A 15,599-nucleotide genomic window follows, 5' to 3' on the forward strand; every position below is an offset into this window, starting at 1 on the left:
CAATCTTTTCAGGACTCAGCAAACTGAGTCCAAAATCAAAGATATAAAGAAAAGGTCAAGGACTGCATCATGTGACCTCTAGACCACTTTAATGAAATTTAGGAAAAGAGTGGACAAGTACGATAGTGGTCACGGGGGGAGCAATAAGCAAAAGCCCCTCCTCTCATAAAAACAGTACGGCAGCATCTGCAAGGACCACACAAGTTCCAGAACAATTTCATGTAGAAATAGAAGACCAAGGTTGAAATGTCTGTTCTTTATGCAAAAACTCAACTGGACCAAAACTGGGTCAATTTACAGAACACTGGTCCCAGCAGGAAATCTCCAATGTCAATGGCTAAAGAGGACGAAGTTGAAGAATTGCAATTTGACTTCCAGACAAGTTATTGGTGTTAAAGGTGGTTCTACATATTATCCTTTGTCTGTCTATCTATCTATCTATCTATCTATCTATCTATCTATCTATCTATCTATCTATCTATCTATCTATCTATCTATCCACTTTATTTGTACAGCCCAGAGACACCTTCACATTTTTAGCAACAAGGGTTAAGTCACAACTTCCTACAGGGGCTATAACTAGTATTCAGGTCAACTGTTGTAATATGCTGCAGTCAAGACAATGACTACATTCTGCAGGGCATTGCAGCAGGACACAGCAGCAGATCTTAGTGCACCAAGGCATAAAAACATTACTTGTACTGATTGAACTTTTCTTCTGTCTTCATTATCCCCATTAGTTGCCATAGGCCCAGAGCACAAATGTGTGGTGTCTGTCTACACCCGCCAGTAATAAAAACAGTGAACTGGATTGCACTATGGAAGGAGTGTAAAGCTAGAACAAATTAGCTATAATGTCATGTACTATATAGTCATGTGCTGCGTTTTACAGCATCAGCAATGTGAATTAGATTCTGGCTAATCCCATCCACACATTTTTTTAAAAACACAGCATGTCAATTTTACCTGCGGAAACACTGGCGTTTTTCCTAAAGATTTAATAAGGAAAGAAAAACCACAGAGAAATACGTAGTAAAAACACAATGAAGAACGCTGCAGAAAAAATGCTTTTGCCTAAGGGGGCATTCACACGGAGTAACGCCGGGCGTCGTTTACGAGCGCTCCCATTGAAGTGAATGGGAAGTGTTCGGCAGTCTGCCGTAACGCCGGCGTGTACTGCTGTGATACACGCCCGGCGTTACTCCGTGTGAATGCCCCCTTACAAAAAAACCCCTTAGGCTAGGGCCCCACGTTGCAGAAATGCAGCTTTTTCTGTTGCAGATTTTGTTGCGTTTTATGAGCCAAAATCAATAGTGGCTACAAAAGGAATGGGAAATATATTGAAAGTCCTTATACTGCTCCCTTCTGCTCAATCCATTTCTGACTTTGGCTCAAAAAACTGCAGCAAATTTTGCAACAAAAAAAGCTGTGTTTCTGCAAAGTGGGGCCTTACCTTAGCCTTAGGTTAATGTTACAGATCTGCATTTTCCCTTGTGTTAGGGCATACTAAATGCACAGGTGTCTGGTATTTGCGATCACTGTTAGTAGAAAATCTAGCACATGCGATCACATGAGTAAAAACCAGACACTTAGTCAGAAATAAGCACCCCTTGCAAAGCGTCCTGAGACAACCATCCTCTGTGAAATAAACAAAGGTAATTGTCTCCTGTACATTATATAGAGATAACTGCCCCATCCATTATACAGCGATAACCAGAAGCATAACTTTGGGTTACAATACAAAATTTGTATTGAAGCACTGTTCCTACAGCATGTCATTTAGAATGGTGGTATATTTTATGTGGCACGGGGACTTTAGGGGGCCACCAGGGTTCAGGAGTAGTACAGACTGCTACCTGAGTATCCCCTATAGATATTCCCCTGGACGTGTTATTAGATCCCATTGGCTTATGGACCATGTTGTAGCCTCGACCATTGAGACCAAAACAGTCATGCCAGTGCTTATGGGCCTCTGAAGGCTCCTGGGACCGGGTGCGACTTCATCCTCTGCACCCCTTCAAGTTATGCCCCTGGTGAGAAACTTTCCCTGTCTGACATACACTTCTTAACATTACAGTTTCTGACTAGAGATGAGCGAACACTAAAATGTTCGAGGTTCGAAATTCGATTCGAACAGCCGCTCACTGTTCGAGTGTTCGAATGGGTTTCGAACCCCATTATAGTCTATGGGGAACATAAACTCGTTAAGGGGGAAACCCAAATTCGTGTCTGGAGGGTCACCAAGTCCACTATGACACCCCAGGAAATGATACCAACACCCTGGAATGACACTGGGACAGCAGGGGAAGCATGTCTGGGGGCATAAAAGTCACTTTATTTCATGGAAATCCCTGTCAGTTTGCGATTTTCGCAAGCTAACTTTTCCCCATAGAAATGCATTGGCCAGTGCTGATTGGCCAGAGTACGGAACTCGACCAATCAGCGCTGGCTCTGCTGGAGGAGGCGGAGTCTAAGATAGCTCCACACCAGTCTCCATTCAGGTCCGACCTTAGACTCCGCCTCCTCCGGCAGAGCCAGCGCTGATTGGCCGAAGGCTGGCCAATGCATTCCTATGCGAATGCAGACTTAGCAGTGCTGAGTCAGTTTTGCTCAACTACACATCTGATGCACACTCGGCACTGCTACATCAGATGTAGCAATCTGATGTAGCAGAGCCGAGGGTGCACTAGAACCCCTGTGCAAACTCAGTTCACGCTAATAGAATGCATTGGCCAGCGCTGATTGGCCAATGCATTCTATTAGCCCGATGAAGTAGAGCTGAATGTGTGTGCTAAGCACACACATTCAGCACTGCTTCATCAAGCCAATACAATGCATTAGCCAGTGCTGATTGGCCAGAGTACGGAACTCGACCAATCAGCGCTGGCTCTGCTGGAGGAGGCGGAGTCTAAGATAGCTCCACACCAGTCTCCATTCAGGTCCGACCTTAGACTCCGCCTCCTCCGGCAGAGCCAGCGCTGATTGGCCGAAGGCTGGCCAATGCATTCCTATGCGAATGCAGACTTAGCAGTGCTGAGTCAGTTTTGCTCAACTACACATCTGATGCACACTCGGCACTGCTACATCAGATGTAGCAATCTGATGTAGCAGAGCCGAGGGTGCACTAGAACCCCTGTGCAAACTCAGTTCACGCTAATAGAATGCATTGGCCAGCGCTGATTGGCCAATGCATTCTATTAGCCCGATGAAGTAGAGCTGAATGTGTGTGCTAAGCACACACATTCAGCACTGCTTCATCAAGCCAATACAATGCATTAGCCAGTGCTGATTGGCCAGAGTACGGAATTCGGCCAATCAGCGCTGGCCAATGCATTCTATTAGCCCGATGAAGTAGAGCTGAATGTGTGTGCTAAGCACACACATTCAGCACTGCTTCATCAAGCCAATACAATGCATTAGCCAGTGCTGATTGGCCAGAGTACGGAATTCGGCCAATCAGCGCTGGCTCTGCCGGAGGAGGCGGAGTCTAAGGTCGGACCTGAATGGAGACTGGTGTGGAGCGATCTTAGACTCCGCCTCCTCCAGCAGAGCCAGCGCTGATTGGTCGAGTTCCGTACTCTGGCCAATCAGCGCTGGCCAATGCATTCTATTAGCCCGATGAAGTAGAGCTGAATGTGTGTGCTTAGCACACACATTCAGCTCTACTTCATCAGGCTAATAGAATACATTGGCCAATCAGCGCTGGCCAATGCATTCTATTAGCTTGATGAAGCAGAGTGTGCACAAGGGTTCAAGCGCACCCTCGGCTCTGATGTAGCAGAGCTGAGGGTGCACAAGGGTTCAAGTGCACCCTCGGCTCTCCTACATCAGAGCCGAGGGTGCGCTTGAACCCTTGTGCAGCCTCGGCTCTGCTACATCAGAGCCGAGGGTGCGCTTGAACCCTTGTGCACACTCTGCTTCATCAAGCTAATAGAATGCATTGGCCAGCACTGATTGGCCAGAGTACGGAATTCGGCCAATCAGCGCTGGCCAATGCATCCCTATGGGAAAAAGTTTATCTCACAAAAATCACAATTACACACCCGATAGAGCCCCAAAAAGTTATTTTTAATAACATTCCCCCCTAAATAAAGGTTATCCCTAGCTATCCCTGCCTGTACAGCTATCCCTGTCTCATAGTCACAAAGTTCACATTCTCATATGACCCGGATTTGAAATCCACTATTCGTCTAAAATGGAGGTCACCTGATTTCGGCAGCCAATGACTTTTTCCAATTTTTTTCAATGCCCCCAGTGTCGTAGTTCCTGTCCCACCTCCCCTGCGCTGTTATTGGTGCAAAAAAGGCGCCAGGGAAGGTGGGAGGGGAATCGAATTTTGGCGCACTTTACCACGTGGTGTTCGATTCGAACATGGCGAACACCCTGATATCCGATCGAACATGTGTTCGATAGAACACTGTTCGCTCATCTCTATTTCTGACCCATTTCTTGCCTTACTTTGCTTTGTTACATGCTCATGTACTTACTATACATCTCCAAGGCAAGCATAGGACACTCCAGGTCATAGGGGCAGACCAAGGTGGGAATTTTGGCTTGGAAACTGTCCATAAGGCTGATGAGACTCAACATGCCCAAATACAACATCCAGAGGCCGCTGGACACTGAGGAACAGTATGAGCACGGTCAAGCAAGGAATCGGAGCCCAACACCTGACTCATCCTATATATTACAGTGCCAGCAAACAAGCGGCAGACATGGTATAATGCAGCTTTCTAATACACCTTGCACTTCAATTCTTTGCCATTTTCAGGATCTCTGCTTGCTGTCTGTGAATTAGGACATTTTTGTTTACATCCAGAAGCTGAGAAAATATCCTATCCTAATACTTCCTACAGCTGTAAATTGTGATATGTCAGAGCAGGTTTTCAGCTGTTAGATGCCAAGAAAATGGTTCATATTAACTGACAGCAAGCGGAGATGGAAAACTTTTAATTTGGTCGAAATAGTTACTCTTGGTTTCTGTTCTTTGCTGCTATGGTAAGCCAAACACTAAATATAAAAGGACAATTAAACTGGGGGGTCCAGAAAGAGTAGGTTGGGTGTAATTCATGTAAATCATATTCAGCCACAGAAAGGTCACAAACTGTTACTGCCAAGCCTAGAAATGACACAATGGTGCAGTGTCTGCTCACAGTTGCAATCCCCTGCCCCACATAAACATTGTAATATATATCTATATGTGTGTATACATACACACGTCGGCAAGTGTTCTCTCTCTCTCTAGTGTCAGCCTCATAGTAACACCACTAGTGTCATCCATTCATAGTAACACCCGTAGTCTCAGCCTGGTATGATATGTCATCCAGGTGTGTGATGGCCCTCTCACATTGGCATTGCACTTGTGTCACTGTTCATGCAAGCTGGTGGGAAAAAGAAAGCAGAAAAAGCGCGCCTGTGCAGAACTGTTAGGTTTTGTTTTTTTTCTCTATCTACTGTTCATGCATTGTGTTCCTGCATATACACATCAGTCAGTCTGCATAAACAGCACCACAGTCTGATACATTGGTGAGGAACTGAGAAGTAGCTTTAGCTTCTTATAACATAGGAGGTTAATTTTACCATAGACTCCAGTAGACTGAGCTAGAGACCTGGATCGTAATGGAGAAGAGCTACAAAGTAGTTGATTCCAAAGAATATAAATATCAGATAAGGGTATATTCACATGTGTGTGACCCATTCTCAGCCATGTAGCAAGGATGCACTTGTCTGATTTCCTGCCTGATTTGTGCCCATATGACTTCTGTTTTTCACTTGAGAAAGGTGTGTGATTATGTCACTGCATTGTGCACCCCCCTACCTGAACACAGACATTCTTGTCTGTGGTCGCAGGTCTCAAGAGGCTTTCAGTCTACAGACCGAATGAGAAGGCTGTGCCTCTGGCCCTTTCACACAGCTGATCAGCCTGGGTGTTGGAGTTTTCTTGTACTGTGTTCACCTAATGGTCTGCAGGCCCCTGTGTAGATCTGGTTAATACTGAATAAACATAATGTTGGGTTGGGATGGGTGGGCACTCAAATGTTACCCCTTAGCTTTACCTCTGGTGACAAGTCATTATTTTGACATTACAGCTTCTATAGTGGTTGTCATACAGCCTTTCTTTTGTTCTGAATGGCAATTATGCAATGCTATAGGCACATGGGATTTCAGGTGCTGGCGTCTGGAAATCCTATGTGGGAGATGTAGTGGCTGCCGGACTAGTCATCATCTAACTTTGCCAGAATCAGTAAAAACAAACAAATAGTAAAAAAAAAAAAAAAAACATTTATAGAGTAAAACAAGATTTGCAGTGCACTGAGCAGATGTTTAGGGACCAGACCCCATCCCCTGTTATGGTTTACAGCATCTGATCGTACCACCCTAATCCCTGCATGTAGTAAATGTAATAACTGGTAGAAGGGATTGAAGAGATTTGTAGTTAAAATAGTAGAGAGGGGGGCCAATGGTCCTCACCCCTAGGGAGATGAAGGGGTCCTCAACCCTCTTTTCTGATCTCCTGCCCAGCCCCCTCCTCCAGAATCCCTGATCAACAGAGATACAAAGAATTACAGAGCAAGAATCCTGACACCTGTTACTATGGCAGCCGAGAGGGAATCTGTTCTGTTCTATGGAAGAGCCTGGGAAACTGCGCCACACACCCAGACAGGGAGGCAGGGAGCAGGCACAGAGGGCAGACCTGGTCCCACAAAGTACCAACAAGAGATTATTACAAGCGTTGCTGCCTCTTGCACCCAGTTCAGAAATGGATTTTGAGATTAAAGTCAAAAAGTGTCCAGAGTCAGAATCACATGTATTAAGCTCATATCTGTTTAAAATCAATAGGGAGCCCTGTCACCCCCCCCCCCCCCCCAAAAAAAATTAAATAAATAAATAAATAAATAAATAAAAAAAATGCAAATAGCTTTGTGTGAATAGAGGCATACAGTCTACCAGCCTTCATACATAACCTCTTTCATAACCTTCTTAATATTAACCTCAATTCATAATTTTACATTTATGCTACTCTTTACATGTGAGATTTCTATTCACACATAAAGTGCAATATCAACATCATAGGAATATCGCTCACCTGGGAAATGGTGCTGGTGCCTTGCACTTCATGATAAGTATTTGCCTGCTGCAGCCATCATTGTAACTGATTTAATATTATGACAGGCAGTAGATACAATCATTAATATCCGGCCTGACCGCGCAGGGTTAACAGCATTCCCTCCCTTTGACTAGGGAGAAGATTCAACTGACAGATTTTAATAGTTCCTGTGAGGGAGTCACAGCTGCAAACATCCTCACCCATCTGATGACATCATCAACAAGCCTGTGATGTCATCAACAACATAAGTGCCAAAAATACTCATCAGGCAAACACAATGATTCCTCTTGACATAAGTGATACCAGTATGAACAGGGTCAGCTCCGTGGTCCTTTGTGCAAAATTCACTATCCATGGAGTGTCAGCTTTTGTACTGATGATGGTGGCATCTATGACTTATGTGTGGGGCGTAGCAGTGAGTATGTACAAGCTCACATAGGATGAATTTCAACTTTTCTGATTCCTATGTTTTCTCCATGCTTATGTGTTATGCTGCTTGTGGAGCTGCAAATTCAGAGCTTGGTAGCTGTTTTCTCTGAAGCATCTCTCACTGCCTTCTGTCAATACTCTGTATTGTGTCTTATTCTCTCCCTCTCTCCCGTCCATGGTGATACATACTGGGATTTCTGGAAGGAGCAGCAGTTCACCTGCTGTGTGTCATTGACATTAGTCTGCGCTGACTCCAGAGGCCTCTACAGAGCTCGAAAAGGAATAATTAAAAAGCCGGGAAGGAACATGTGACTGCATGTTTGACTAGACAGGATTTGTAGTCTGCCCCTACAGATACGCATAGTTTTGTATAGGAGCAGTGTATACAAAACAGTAGAGTTTTTCATGGAGAAAATTTGCTCCTCCTGCCTGCAGACTGGCCTGTGTTTTCATGGTGACAGGTTTACTTTAATGCTTTGTTTAAAGAGGACCCCCTTCTCCCACCAGCTCCAGTTCTTATCATATGTTAATACCAGCATGGTTGGAATTTTTTTCTTTAGCCCCCCGCATTTCCAAAAAAATCAACGTAGTTAGTTCCGGTGCCTGATATATTACTTTATGCTACGTTCACACTAGCGTCACCTCTCCGTGGTTCTAGTCTGTCCTGGGAACCAAAACAATGGAGAGGTGGACCACTAAAACAGTGTTAACACGTGGAGTCTGACGGACCCCATAGACCAGGGGTGGGCAATTAATTTTCCCATGGGGCCACATGAGAAATTGCAACGGTTCTAGAGAGCCATGCGCACAGCAGCAAATGTAGCTCCACCCACTCCTCCACTGACTCCGCCCATTCTCAATCATTTTTCCATGTGCCCCACAAAGTAAAATCCTCCTACAGTCACCCTAACATTATACACCCCCACATTATAACATTTCCCTCCAAATGTCCCACAGTATTAAGTCCCTCTCCTGGTGCCCCAGTATAAACTAGCAGAAACTAATGTCTCCCTCCAGCTGCCCCCTAGTTTAATGTCCCCCCTCCATGTGCATTCAGTTTAACTGCCCCCCTAGTTCCCCCCTCTTGCTCACACATGCTGTCTCTTCTCTCTTTATCATCCAGCAGCCCCCATTGCCGGCAGCTTGCAGCAAGCACACAGTCCCGTGTGGCTCCGCCCACTAACGAGTCATAGCCTATCCTGGCGATAGGCTGTGATGAAATCATCACAGGTCCTTGAAAAAACTTCAACTAGCTATGCGGGCCGGATAGAAGCAGTCAGAGGGCCGGATGTGGCCCGTGGGTCGTACACGGCAGGTATCCATTGTTATAAAATTGAAATGGGTGGAGGCAAAAGTCCTCCTTGCAGGCTGATTTTCAGCGGACATTATGACACAGTCTCCAACAGAGACTCCACCACAGCAAAATGCTGCAAATTACATTACCTGAAAAGTGGGCATTCTGGCTAATCCCATCCACGCATTGCAGAAAAAAATCCACAGCATAAGTGCTGCAATTTCAAAAATGCTATGTTGGGCTTTAGCCTAAAGGTGGTATTCCAACAATTTTTTTTTTTTTTTTAATTTCACTTTCTGTGAAAATGCTGCAGAAACAAACACGGTGCAATTCCACCATGGTCTTTTGCGGCTGCGGCTTGCTATCTGGGGCCTTAGCCTAAGGGTGCATTCACACTACTGACACGCTGATACACTAAAACACGTTCAGAATCAGCGCGTATAAAGCAGTTCCCATTAATTTCAATGGGAGCCGGCATACGAGCGCTCCCCATTGAAATGAATGGACTGCTTTTTTCACTACGAGCGCTCCCATTGAAGTGAATGGGAAGTGCTCGCGTGTACAGCTACCTCTGCTCATTCCGAGCCGTACACGTGAGCACTCGTATGCCGGCTCCCATTGAAATTAATGGGAACTGCTTTATACGCGTTGATTCTGAACGTGTTTTAACGTTCAGAATCAGGCAGCGTATCAGTAGTGTGACTGCACCCTAAGGCCGGGTTCACACGGTGTAATGTGCCACGTGATGTGGCACGTAGACGCCGCGTGAGCTTTTGCGGGCCGTTCACGCTCCCATTGATTTCAATTGGAGCGGGCATCTTATGCGCAAAATAGCGCGGCACATACGATCCCCGCTCCCATTGAAATCAATGGGAGCGTGAACGGCCCGCAAAAGCTCACGCGGCGTCTACGTGCCACATCACGCGGCACCTTACACCGCGTGAACCCTCCCTTAGGGTGGTATTCCACCAAAAGATTGTTTTTAATAGTCAGCTGTTGATCACCTATGACAGGCAGATGCAGAGCACGTGCATATATTTTTATTAGGGTAAGTTCATATGGGGTTTTTTTGGTCCGGAACCTGAGGCGGAGGCAGTCTCAGGTTCCGGACCAAAAACCGGGTAGCCGCAACTGAAAGCCGATGCACTGCATCGGCATCCAGCTACGCACTCTGCTCTGGACTAGGCCCAATGAATGGGCCTAGTCCGGAGGAGGGAGTGTCTTCAGGCTGAATTGCGAGACGAAACGGCCTGAAGAATGAGCATCTCGCTTCTTTTTCCGGAAAAAAAGACCTGAGCGGCTCCCATTGATTTCAATGGGAGCCGTCTTTTTGGTCAGGATTTTGAGGTGGATACAGCCTCAAAATCCTGACCAAAATACTCTGTGTGAACTTAGCCTTATTATGCAGGGCGTTTGTTAGTGACAGACAATTTTTTTTAGTCCTGTTAAAAACAAGCAATCACCCGATAAATGAGTAAACACTTATTTATCGGATGAGTTGCTGCACTAGACTGATTATCAGGAACATGTATGAATGTTTATTCCCAAAAAATTACATGTTATATCTGATAGGGCCTTTATATGGACTGATGTTGTTGACCAGTGGTTGCTTTTCCTCAACTCTCATAGAAATACTCAGGGATATGATTCAAATGTTCTGCTTCTATACCAATATATAAGAATAGCTTGTACAGAGACTGTGTACAGCTATATCTACATGTCTATGTTTGTGTCTGGCTATTCATATGGGTTGGGTATTACACATAGAAGCCTGTAGATGTTTACCTAGCCCTGAGATAAGCTCTCAATATCTGAGCTGGAAATCTCTAGAGTGCAGCCACTGAGCACAAGACAAAAAGCAGTAAAATCTGTTGCTACAGAAGCCGACAGTATGTGCAAGAAATAACCAGCTCATCAGCTTCAGCAATTTCAGTATTTTAAGACTATCCTGTGCCACACTATAGGATCCCGAGGCTGACAGATGCTGGATTAGAAGAATGTTAATGTCAACATGGAGCTGTACAACTTCACAGTCTGCTGTACAATACACTATGACCGGGTAAGTACATTCTATACTGTATATATAAGAGAGCAACACTGCCCTGACCACCAGGAATATAGAGCTAATAACCTCCTAGAATGCAGTGCACATGTGGCTGTCCCCTGTGCTGTCACAATCCACAGCTCATCAGAGATCTAGCTCCATCATCAGTGCACATACCCAGGCCAATGACATCCGCCAATAAGATCTGGAAAACATAAGCTGCGGGAAAACAGTACCATAAAGAAGAACCCGACATGGCCACATGCACCACTCCTGTCTGGGAAAGTGAGTTTGGAAAAGCTGAGTGACCAGTTTAATGAGAGGTGTATAGTAACCGTATTATGTCACCCGACATCTCAAAAACAACATACAGAACAAAGCAACTGAACAGGACTTTTAGGCTAAGGTCCCATGTTACAGAAAGACAGCGCCAGCAAAGTGAATGAGAGTGTGGGTTAACTCATTCACATATGAGAAAAAAAATCTGCGTTTTGAAAAACACAACATGCTGATTTTGTTCTCCTATATAAGTGATGGGGGGTCACAGAGAAAACGGCAACAAATACTCACTGAAAATGTCTGCAGAAACAAATGCAGTGTGATTTTTTTTTTTTTTCATAGCAGCATTTCACTCTGTGGGGCCTTACCCTTATTGGGTTCGCCGTCAGAACAGTCTCTGTCCTTGTTTCCTAATGAGAACTGCTTACTTCCCATTACTGTGCATAGGGAGAAACTGTCAATCAGCAGTGACACCTGGCAACAGAATCCCTTTAATACCTTCAATATCCACCAGGGTTTTCCCTATTAATCTTTTTACTCATACAATCTGTGTTAGAAAATATGGAGATAGACAGATCAGAAACCATTAGGTTTACTCATTGTAGTTATTAGCAAAAAGAGAGAAGAAGAATTTAATGAATGGATCTATTTACGGCTAAGATCCCACATAGCGGGCTACAGTAACAAAAAAGCACTACGGGAAAAAACGCAGCGGATTTCTCTGTGGACTTTCTGCTTCCATTATAGGTACCTATGGAAACGACGGTGGTTTCCCTATAGGTATTATTGACATGCTGCGATTTCCAAAACCGCAACAGTTTTCACTAGAATCCCATCTACTTTGCAAAGATTGTAAAACGTCACATTTTTTTTTCCCACAGCCTAAAGGAAGCCAAACACTTTAGACCATCGTCACAAGACTGTACTTTTGATCTGCTATTGCGAACCAAATTACAGACACATGCATTTCTATGGGCTCAGAAACACAACTGGATTTTTTTGTGGGTGTGAATCCATTCTGTATTGCAAATTATGAACCATGTCCTATTTTTGTTCACATTTACGGATGACATACTGGCATGTTTTTTTACGGATCAATATTTGCGGACATCACTACGGTCAAGTGCCGAGGTCTTCAGCTTATTTTGGCTGATCATCACTTATTTGACCAACAACTAACCCCCTTAAACCACAAAAAATGTGTGCTTGTGTTCTTAATAGGTAGAGTAGAGTAAAGGACTTCAATTGGCCTGTGTAATAATGCCGACAGTCACCCAATGAACGAGTGCTTGCTCATTCATCCTGTGATTGGCTGATTTCATCAGGACAAAAATAACTGTCGTAGCACATCGACCTGTCTAATATGGGCCCTGCACCTGATGGACAATGAACGTATAGGCCGACCGTTTCCCCATGCATGTTATCTGCATTTGCTTGTGTAATCAGACCAATGCAGAACGAGCACCGATTGGCATTTGTTCAGAAATATCACCCGGTCTAATAAGTCCTTAAACTGACAAAAGACAACTTTCTCCTTTCCAGACACCTTTGATGACAACATATCTTCCTTCAGACCAAAGGACCAACATGCTGTAATTCAAACATATCTGGCACTTCTTTACACTTCTGTCATTGGGGTAGAGTTGCGACCTCTCCATATACACTAAATGGCTGTCTAATAGCGCAGAAATTGTCAAGTTTGACTGACAGTATAGAAAATTTCCTACCCCCCATGATCCCAACTTCATGCCACCTATCCGCAGTGCTGAAAACCTACAGAGTCATTCCCAGCTACACATGTGCCTGATATCACTTTCCCCTTTATATCACTGCACTGTTTTAATCTCACACGCTATTACCCAGCTTCCCCTGCAGTGATTTTGGTAACAAGTTTACAAGATTGCACTTTTCTTTGTACATACTCGCTTTCTGCCACCACTTCCTTAGGCTGTAGGTTTTTTTTTTAGTGTAAATTTTGAGCCCCATATAGGGATCACAATGTACATTTTTTATTTCTTTTTTTTTTTTCATTTAAGTATGTCTTTGTAGAATGGGAGGAAATCCATGCAAACATGGGGAGAACATACAAACTCCTTGCAGACGTTACTCCTGGCAGGATTCGAATCCAGGACTCCAGCGCTGCATGGCTGCAGTGCTAACTACTGAGCCACCGTGTTGCCCCATAGTCTGTAGGTCTATACTTGGTTTCTAGTCCCAGATTTTGTCTAATTTTTAATGCAATTCCACTTTAAATTCTTTTCACAATTGACACGCAGAACAGGTTTTTCTGGTAAGAGGTGACTTGGTGTAGAAACTATAATCTGACAGCAAGACCGACAGCGCTGAATGTGCGGCCCCGGAGCCCAGCAGCTACATGAGTCAGTCCATCCGCTGCCTCCGGCTGGCCATAACAATGGGCGATTCAGCCCATGCCAAAGCCTCTCGTCCATCTAAGTACAGTACCAGCATCTTACAAGCAGGCAATAAGTGTACCCCCAGCGACATGTAAACCCAAGTGACATTTTCTCTGAAGTGAGAAGCAACTGGAGATTCATACATATTAAGATATTGTTATGATTTCAGAGATATGTCATTGTAAAGTATTGCAGAAAGTGTCAGGACTATCTATGAAGTCCACTGATTCTCAGGATAGAGATTGTGTCGTCACCTTCTGGCATAAATGAGTTTCCAGAGGAGCTTACAATTCATATGTAATTTATATCCTTGTGACTGTATAACGTGTGTGCCGTCTGCTGTTCGATTAGTGTGGGATGTCAGGGAAGCAGATGGCGCCTCATCCCCATGTATCTCCACACACAACATATGCCGCAGAGTCTATTGAATAAAAATAAACTCTCAGCCCCAGAAGCTCACTATCTAATGCAGCAAAACCAGGTTCATTAACCCATGTGGTTTACATAGGATAGAGACATGAAGCATCAGTGCCCACTGAAGTTTTCGTCTGATAATGCAGTATGGACAAATTCACCTGATCCACAAATTCAACCCCTTGCACACCTAGACCCTAATAGACAAATCATTCTCAGGATCTTGCGCTAATTCTAATGAAAACACTTCGATCTGATACATCTGGATAGTTAGTGGATTGGGAGTCAATTCCCACTACTTGTTCTACTCAATGATCTCAGATGTGAGTTGAAACAGTTAATGGTAAGAACTTGGTGCACAGAGCCTCACTCACCTGTGCCTCAAACTTGTCCAGTGACCGTACCCCCGACCACATAAATGTCCTTACCTTGTCCAGCCCAATTCACAACTTTCCCCTGTACCAGCCAAGAAAGAGGTGCACTCACCCTGAGCCCCGCAGAGCCTGGTCTGTGCTGTGCAGAGCACTGTGTGTGTGGGGTGAGGTATGCATTGTGCATGCTTGAGCAAAGAGCCGTCATTCAGGGGAGGATTCATGTGAGTGTGGGGAGGGCACAAACTGGAGAGAATAATGGAAGAGGGAGAGAAAGAACAGGAGGGAGCTTTACCCAGAGGTCTCCACTCTGCAGAGTGTAAGCGCTTGGGCCCAGTTCCACTGACTTATTTACTGATATACTGATTTTCTGCCTCCTCCAAAATGTTCTGCACAATGAAGTGAAAATCATCTAATAGATGTGAATAGTAACTAGAGAAGGAAAGAAGGTAAAGATGATAAAGAGCAAAGATAAGCGGTAACTGCAGCAGCCGCAATCCCAACACATCACACCCCGAACACACCGGTGTGACCGGAAAGCCTGCAGGGGCAAAAGTCACCCAAGTAAATGTGAGGACCCGCCTCAGGCAAACATCTGACACACAGGAGGCAGGTACAGAGCTGAAGACACTAACATATATAATGGGTGCAGCACCCAGGTCCTGCATACCAGTTTTCACATGGCACATGGTAGGTGGGGGACCTTGCACAGATTTTGCATTGGAGTCCATTTGTTTCAGGTTATACTTGTGAAGGCAGATAAACCTGAGGATACTTAGTGACAGGGAACATACAGGTTAGATTTTTCAGCACATCTTAAACTGTCGGTCAGGCAGTGAAAGCTCTTGGGATTGGTGCAACTCTTGAAACCAGACCCAGAACTGATAAAATATGCACATTTATACAGTATTGGACCATCCCTGTGCAGATGTCCCTGGGCCCAACTTTTATGACCACAGCAAAAATCAGTTTACTCTTATGTTTACTTTAATAGTATAGCTTTCTGTGTCTTCTCACAGTTCCATGCTATGTTATCTGCTATCTAAGGATACGTTCACATGGTGGAAAGTGAATTTAAGGTGGATTAAATTCTCCACTTTCTGTCCCTCTATCTTTTCAAGACTTTTACCCGCTCATTAGATTTACATGAAAGGATCTAGGCAGCAAAGTTTTTCACACTGCGAATTCTGAAGCTGAATCAGTCACGGAATTTGCAGAAAGATGAAGCATATTTTTTCAGTGTCTT

The 15,599-nt window shown here is 44.5% G+C and overlaps 1 protein-coding gene across 3 annotated transcripts in view; it reads right to left on the reverse strand.

Annotated features, from left to right (window-relative positions):
* Positions 1 to 15,599, reverse strand: part of STON2 (stonin 2) — a 69,402-nt gene that overhangs the window by 25,430 nt on the left and 28,373 nt on the right. Inside the window, exon 1 of one of the 3 annotated variants that reach the window (XM_075282361.1) lies at positions 14,469 to 14,632. The exons of the other annotated variants lie outside the window; for them this stretch is intronic. Coding sequence (XP_075138462.1) covers positions 14,469 to 14,577 — 109 coding nt within the window. The 5' untranslated portion in view covers positions 14,578 to 14,632. Of the gene's footprint in view, positions 1 to 14,468; positions 14,633 to 15,599 lie in introns of those variants that run through there. 3 annotated transcript variants of the gene reach the window in all.

This window comes from Leptodactylus fuscus, chromosome 7, assembly GCF_031893055.1.
Source record: "Leptodactylus fuscus isolate aLepFus1 chromosome 7, aLepFus1.hap2, whole genome shotgun sequence".
Classification (NCBI taxonomy): domain Eukaryota; kingdom Metazoa; phylum Chordata; class Amphibia; order Anura; family Leptodactylidae; genus Leptodactylus; species Leptodactylus fuscus.